Source organism: Acyrthosiphon pisum, chromosome X (genome assembly GCF_005508785.2).
Source record: "Acyrthosiphon pisum isolate AL4f chromosome X, pea_aphid_22Mar2018_4r6ur, whole genome shotgun sequence".
Taxonomy (NCBI): domain Eukaryota; kingdom Metazoa; phylum Arthropoda; class Insecta; order Hemiptera; family Aphididae; genus Acyrthosiphon; species Acyrthosiphon pisum.
Window position 1 is genome coordinate 102,273,383 of NC_042493.1, and position 8,403 is coordinate 102,281,785.

The window sequence follows — 8,403 nt, forward strand, 5'->3', positions numbered from 1 at the left end:
CCCATCGTTTTCAGCATGCTTAACTACATAGGTAGGTACCTACGTAAAAAAAAAAAATTAAAAAAAAAGGTTGTTGAGTAAAACTTTGAAAAAAAAGTAACTTAACTTAGGTAGTGTAAAGTTAGAATTTGCTAATTTTCAAAAATAAAAAATTCCAGACACATAATATATTATGGTTTATTAGATAGTTTTTCTTTACGCTTAAGAAAATGGCTGGGGAAATTTTAAAATGATAGAACAAAGTAAAAACACTTTCAAAAATTTGCATTATTCTTCGGACGAAAATTAACTTAGTTTTGATACTTTTGAAATAAAATTAACTTGAAGTTAACACGTTATTCTTGAAAAAAGTAACTTATTATGTTGAGAGTTAATTTGAAAAATAATTAACGAGTTTTAAATTAATTTTAATATTTAACTCGTTAATGCCCAGTCTTGATTATTATATAGACGTTTCTGTTAATATCAGGCAGTATTTACGTCGATTTACAACACACTATAATTGAGGGTTCTAGTTACATGTCTATATCAAAGTATGCTGTATAATTTATCAAAGCCCGGATTAAGGGGGGTCCAGAGGGGGCCATGGACCCCGGGCCTCAATAGTTCGAATTTATAAAAGGGCCTCAGAATTGGAGAAAAAGGCTTATAGGTACATTATAATTTATAAATAAAATGATATATTATTTATTGCCAAGTACCTAATATCTCTATATATATTTATTATAACAGGTACCCAATATTAAATAATGAATAAATATACATTATAAACATGATTTACATAATAAACTATTATTTTTTTTTTCGTACAGGGGCCCCTCTTTTGAAACTTTGGCCCCTGGGCCTCAAAATGTCTTAATCCGGGCTTGAATTTATCCTTTGTGATGTACGTATGTGTAGACAGAAAGTAACAATGATTTGAGTGTAATAATTATTATGATACTAATTTAACGACTTGACTTTTTTTAATTAGCAAAACGTTAACAATACCTACCTATAACTATGGAATATTATAATCAATCGGTTTAAAATGAATTGATTATTCAAACTATATGGTTTGAATAAAAATTTAATAAATATTAATGATGTATTTGTACCTACCTATCAATGTATAATATCTATTTGTAAATAATTTAAAAAAAAAATTATTCCCTATTGTGTTAAGCATTATAATTATGGATTAAACATCTAATGTGGTATAATATTATGTTTTAGAGTCCTTATAAAACCATTCGTATACATTTAAAATATATTTTTTGTCAATACGAGTGTAGGCCTATTCATATATTATATGTTATATTTACCATAACATTACGACAATTTCAACAAAAGTGATTCATTTTTTTACTATAAGTTAAGTAACTTCATTATTTATAAAATGTTGTAAGTTCCATTATTGGAGATTGTATTTTAATCAACTATACATTTATATTCATTATTAGGTACTAACTATTAAATATTAATTACCTACTTATTATATACTTAATGCACATCACAAATATTTTTAACTATTATAAAGTAGTTAGCAGCCTATAATAAAAAATATAAATTAAAATCAAATATGGAAAATATCTGATTATTCCGATTATGGAGTACAAATCTCAACTGAGATATGAGTTATGATGCGTCTATTATTATAGGTATATACAATATTATAATACAGTATAATAATGCATGTGATGAGACTAAACACGAGGAAAACAATTGCACGTGGAGACTTTTTTAACACAATCATAATAAATAAAAAAGCGGGTAAGTGGATGTCGCTCTGCTGTACAGTAGGTTACAAGTGAATATATAATAGATTGCATTAAATTGAATTGATCCAATTTACTAAAAGATAAGGTACTATATTATGCTGATATCGAAGCACTCATTCTGGTAAAAGTATTGTATACAGGAAAAAAATATACACCATTGTAAAACCACTAGCTCCTTTGCTCCGCTAAGAATCTAAAATGTTTATACATTTAGGTATAATATTATATATGTATTATGTATACCAACGCGTTATTTAAATTTATATAGTTTAAATTTGTACTATATGTTTCTACTTATCATTCGTTTACTCATTAAGTTAGAAAACGTTTGTATGATACCCTATGGCCTATATAATTTCCGCTCCGAACGTTTTATCATTTATTATGGTTATACTGAGTATTTTCAACAACTTGGCAATTATTTCATAAATATTACCGTTGCATTTAAGTTAGGTTTTGGGCGTATATCGTTTGAATGATTCGTAAATATAATTTTACCTTTTTAATAAAACCTTCAGGCGTTGGTGTTTCTCACAACCAAATTTTGGGTTAAGCGTTAAAATATGATACATAATCGTTCAACATCTGATGGACAATATTGTTTAAATAATTCATTTCATTTTCATTTTGTTATATTATAGGTACAATTTGAATTATAAGTTCACACGATAAATGTATGCCTACAAGTTAAAAGATTTATTTTTACGTCAAGTTTTACTATGATTGTTTATATTTAAATTTCGAAATACACGACGTGTCAACGAAAAAATAAATTATTATGGTAGTCGTCCATCACAATATTAAAGCTTGATAAGTTTATTTAGTCCTGGTTTTTGGTTGTATCCCAATACCGGACCGGTATACAGCGTGTATCTCTACCTATAGGCACATTTCTCATTTGCAAACAGATCAAAGAAATTTAATTGAATAAATCGAACGGTCAAAGGGTGTAGCTCGTCGGCAAATATGATATAATAATAATGTTATTAATGAGTACCTATCTACAGGTTTGTTAATATATCACACATATTTTACTATATTCATTAGGTACTTAGACCAGCGGTTCCCAACCTGTGCACCGCAAGCTCATTTCAGAGGCACCACGTCTCATCCAAGAATGAAAAAAAACATTTCCAATTTATTGTAGTTAAATAGACAAATAATTGTTGTACGTAAGTAAAAAATTACTTAGCACACTCTGTTTATCTAATACAAAAACCACACCATTATGAGTTAAGTATTTTATTGTGTGTGTGTGCTCAGACAAAATTGTTAAAAAGTACCTACGCGCAGTGGTCGTACGAAGTGGTAGGGTTCTATGGTCCTGACCCCCCCCCCCCCCTGAAATTTATTTTTTCTACAAAACAAACTTATTTATCATCATTTTGATACACACAGATCAATATTGTTGGTCATTTTTTAACAGATATAAAATAAATTGTTGAATATGACAAAAACATCGATAATCATAATTTCTGTTGTTTTTTGGCTGATTTAGAACATCGTCTGCCGTAATCGATCGTGTATCATCGTCCATCGAATATTACCACGTTTATTACGGCCAGAGAAAGCTCTATAGATGACCAGGTTAAACACTGTAAATTGTAGGCCAATTATAATTTGTTATATAATAACTGTTGAGAAAAAAATAATTCAAATTATTTACTCAGATAAAACCCTAACCGAACTAAAATCCTGCGTACATTACCTACTGCCTACGCTGCATATCATATACATATTTTGCACCTATTATATTTTATATATAAACCCACTAAATTAAAGCATAATATTTGTATATTATTATGAACATGCATTTATAGTTCATATGAATATGATATATTGACATATTATTGTACTCGTGTTTACTTCCAAACGACAACTGATCAGTTTTATAAATGCCTATACACTGCTGTGGTCGTTAAAATTCAAGTGGACACCGCACTTGTTATGTATATAATGTATAATGTATAATAGTATGTACAATGTACATTTTCCATAATATTTATGTGTACTATAATATATATGTTACCGTTAAAGTATTAAACCAGTTATTTTATAATTTAACGTAACATTCTAGTTAAAGTGTTTACATTCAAATTATATAAATACTTAAAAATGCATAAAATAACTAGTTATATTATAGAATTACAGATAATGAATCGTTAAAGTGTTTATATTTTAAATTAATAACTAGTTAAAGTGGATAATTGTGATTTGTGAATATAAAATGAATATTATTAATATTATGTAATTGATATTATAAATTATTCTAAAAAAAATCTTATAAATCATAAAAATGAATAAACATTAAAAAAAAATATTTTATACAAGATTGGTTTTGGATCTATCTTAGTCATGTTTACAATTTTTTTTTTATATTACGTTACAATGAATAACAATTATATTATCTACACTATTTGTCAAAATTAGTACACGCTTGATTGTGGTGACATTTTGAATTACACAAAACACCATTTTTACGGCATATACATCGATTAGTGGTGCATTTAGTGATACAAGTACATTTAAAAAAACCTTGTCCATTTCCAATTGATTGTTCTGTAGCTGCAGATCGTAGAGAAATTTCTTTTTCTTGAGGAATATCGCTTAATGATATAAGGTTTTCTGAACAGGTAGTGAATTGGGAACGTGCATATAGCTGTTTTAAAATACCTATAATTTTAAAATAAATTATTTAAATGTAAATAATATGTAACAAATCTTATACATACCACTTTTACATCCAAGTTGATAGAACCCGTCTTCAGTAATTTTGAGAACCACAGCAATTACCGATCGAGGATCTCCCCTCCCTCTATCAATATTAGGAATTTTAAGTTGAACTGTTGAACCTTCTTTTGCTTCTGGAAATTTAGCATTTGATAAATTCTTCATTTTTTTCGCTTGTATTTCTAAGTTGTCTCTTGCATTTTGTCGTTCTTCTGTTTGTTTGCGTTTTCTATTTTCGATTGATGGTATTTCTTGTAGTATAGTGTGTGGCAATATACTTGACGTTAGGCCAGTTTTAGGGTCAGTTCCAAACATCGCATTATATGGGCTTTGTTTGATTCCAGAATGATAGGCGCTATTTTTCATAAATTGAACGAAGCTGAGTCCTTCACTCCATTTATTAGTGTTATTATCTTGCATCCAAGTTGTCAATATATTTTCAATATCTTGATTGGCTCGTTCAACACTGCCCTGCGACTGACTATGCCATGGTTTCCCGTGAACGATATTTAAATCAGGACACGTCTCACGCAATGAATTAATTAGTTCATTACAAAATTCCCTACCATTGTCAGATTGAAGAGAATCGGGCGCACCAAATAAACAAAAAATATCTAATAACACACATGCGACTTGTTCTGCTCGTTTTGATGTTAAGGGTTTTAAAATACAAAATTTTGTTAAATGATATTGATAGACACATATAAATTTAAAATCTCTATCAGGTTGTGATTGAAAATCTATAAGATCAATTTGACACTGACTATTAAAATCGTTAAAAACCATTGGTTTGACTACAATATCTTTTTTTTGTGATTTTTTTTTCTCTTGACATAGAATACACAAATCTAAATACAACTTCACATCAGCTTGGGTAATATTTTTATATTTTTTATTAAGTTCAAATAACATACAGTCCCTTCCTCCGTGTCCAATTGACTTATGAACACTGTTTAAAATGTCAAACATATCGTCTATCATAACGTATATTTTGAAATTTGGATTGTTTTTATTAAATGGGTAAATTAATGTTTCGACGCCATTTATTGTTATTAAATCGTAACGTCTCGCAAGCCAATAATCACGGGCTTGAGTTTTTTTAATTTTCATATTTTTGACGTCAGCTATCAAATTTAAATATTTTTCACTAAATAAAATAGCACTATTATTTTTGTACTCACGTTTTTCAATTGATTCGTAAAATTTTTGTTTCATAAGAATCATTGTTTCATCCATATTGAATATAATTTAAAAAAAATTCAATCAAAAAATTAGAACACGTGTAGGTACTACAGCTATATAATGCGTTAAATGTATAACTATGGTGTACTGCAAACAACTGGACGAGAAACAAACATATTATATGTTCTACCACAACGAAATAATATATTGATCGGAACGTTGGGTTAGATTTGATCGTCACTTATTATTGACGTTATCTCGCCTTATCTTAACGAAATCTAATATATAAACTATAATTATTCAAATTGTTCTGCAACCTTTCTAGACAAATATTAAAAACTAGAAGTCTTCAGTCCCATATAATATTATACATATTATTATAATTTATAATATATTATTATACTATGGTCTAAGTCAGTGGTTCCCAACCTACGGGCCACGAGCACCGTATTACTGGGCCGTTAACCATATAATATCAAATATTATAATAGGCATATATACTTAAAATTATAAATATTTATTTTTATTTTAAACCTAATAATATTTGTGGTTATAATAATATGAAATCATTGTAAGCTCTACAGTGTACAATTAACGCTATCGAAAGTTTGAATGAAGTTTTATCCAGGGCTTTTGCATCTGAAAAAAAAAAATCCGTTTTACGTTATTTAAAATAGTGTTAATACCTATTAAATTATTATTTAATATTATTTTTTTTATTCATAAGTTATAATCACTTACGCTACATATAATATATTATATTGTAGGTTACTATATAATGCTATAGTATTTTTAAATATTTGACTTCAGTAACCAAGCTAAGTCCAATTATTTAGCAGACTATTGCAACATGAATTATATCTATACCTAGTTCAAAGATTTTGTTTCAAAGCCGTTTTTGTCTTATCCTTAATGGTTTTTTTTACACGGAGTTTGGCGTAGTGTTTTTGTTGGGATGTTTTAATTAATATTCCAACTCCTAAAACTGTGTGTAGTATGAAAATTGAAGTGCAGTGAAATGTAAAAGTGTGTTATTAAAATTAAACCTTTGTAATAATATTATGACGCATATAGTTTTATAGTTTCACATTTTTTTATATTTTAATGGTTTTTTTTATCAAATTGCATTTTAATTATTATCTACATTCTACACGGACACACAGTAACTACACAGTAAATAATATTTTGCATTGTTACTAATTATTGGTTGTAAATATTCACTGTTCTTGAGAATAGCTATTTTATAACACTTATATATCCATCGCTGCTATTATATTATTATTTATAATTAATATTAATTTTACTTACCAGGCACTAGAGATATAAGTTCTATAAGGTCTATAAGGTCACTCTATCATGATGTATTGCGTACAGGGACTAAAATTGTGTGTAGTACGAAATGCTAAGCGTGGAATACGAAATTGAAAAGTGTATAACGACCTGTAATAGCTATTAACTAGTAACTTTTGTTACTGTTTTTTCTTCATTAATTAAAACATTATTTGATGTTACATTGGGGAATAGCTAGAGATAAGAATTTTAAATAAAAATAATAATTATAATTATTATCAGGAGTTGTTTTTTACTAGTCTTACTTATAGATACAATATTTAAAAGATTATAAAATGAAAAATAAAAATATTTCGAATGATCGATAAGTTAAATATGAAATAATACAAATAATTATCAAATAATAGTCAATACATGTACCTACCTACCAACCTACCTATTATTATAAAAGAACCATTACCTAATATATTATGTTGTTTTAAATCATGATATAAGACAAAATAATATTATTGTTAATGTTTGAAAATTATTTATTATATATTCATTTTTTAATGATAAGACACCTAGTGTATATTTTTGATTAAATATTAATAATATGGTAATTACATTAATTAGCTTTTAAAAAGTATTTGATCAATCGATTTCATGTCAGTAATATTGTAGTCTGTGAATCATTTTTCCTAGGGTCAAGGAATATTCCCCAGGGATTTTTATTCCAAAATTCACTGTTCCTATATTATAGTTCAGTGCATATATTATTGTAAAATTATCTATAATAATCTACTGACATAAATCGTTTTATTGTTATTTAGTCCGTAGTAACCTGTGGGTATATAAAGAAAAATAGAAATTCTACTACTCTATGCTTATGTATATGGATCAGATACATTTGGAGGGGGGGCCTACAGTAACCCCAAGTTTAATATAAAGTGTGTAGTACGAACAAAATTATACTTTAGCCTCTAATTAGGTACCCAAGTATGTATTTTCTTAAATATTACTATTTTAGTTTTTACTAAAAGTTTTTTTTTATTTCTACGTTTTATACCACGAACTTAACAATGAATAAATGTTTAATATTATAATGTTTGATAAAAGTAAATGGTAGGTAAGTAAAGCCTTATGGCTTATTGTGTGCTCAAACACAGTGATACTACTCTTTAACAAACTTCTATTTGACGAGACTCTATATTATAACGAAATGTTTTATAGAATCATACATTTTTCATCCAAAAATGTTTCTATTTAACGAAAAAAAAAACGTTATCTTGTGTTATTTTTCTACAACGAAAATGTAATATATTATTTAAACTTCAAGTTCACATTCAAAACAGGTCAACCTTATCTGACTAATCCAAGACTATTATAGTTATTAAATATTTTACTAATTTATAGAGGAGATACTGAACAAATTCTACAATTGTGAATTATGGAACACCTT

General features: G+C 27.3%; 1 protein-coding gene across 1 annotated transcript; it reads right to left on the reverse strand.

Annotated features, from left to right (window-relative positions):
* Window positions 1-4,108: 4,108 nt before the first annotated feature.
* LOC103309638 (KRAB-A domain-containing protein 2-like) lies at window positions 4,109-5,862 on the reverse strand. Its single transcript, XM_016804968.2, has 2 exons — window positions 4,493-5,862; window positions 4,109-4,433 (listed from the first exon to the last, which is right to left on the reverse strand). The coding sequence occupies exons 1-2, from the start codon at window positions 5,724-5,726 to the stop codon at window positions 4,174-4,176; spliced, it is 1,494 nt and encodes a 497-aa protein (XP_016660457.2). The 5' UTR covers window positions 5,727-5,862; the 3' UTR covers window positions 4,109-4,173.
* Window positions 5,863-8,403: the final 2,541 nt, after the last annotated feature.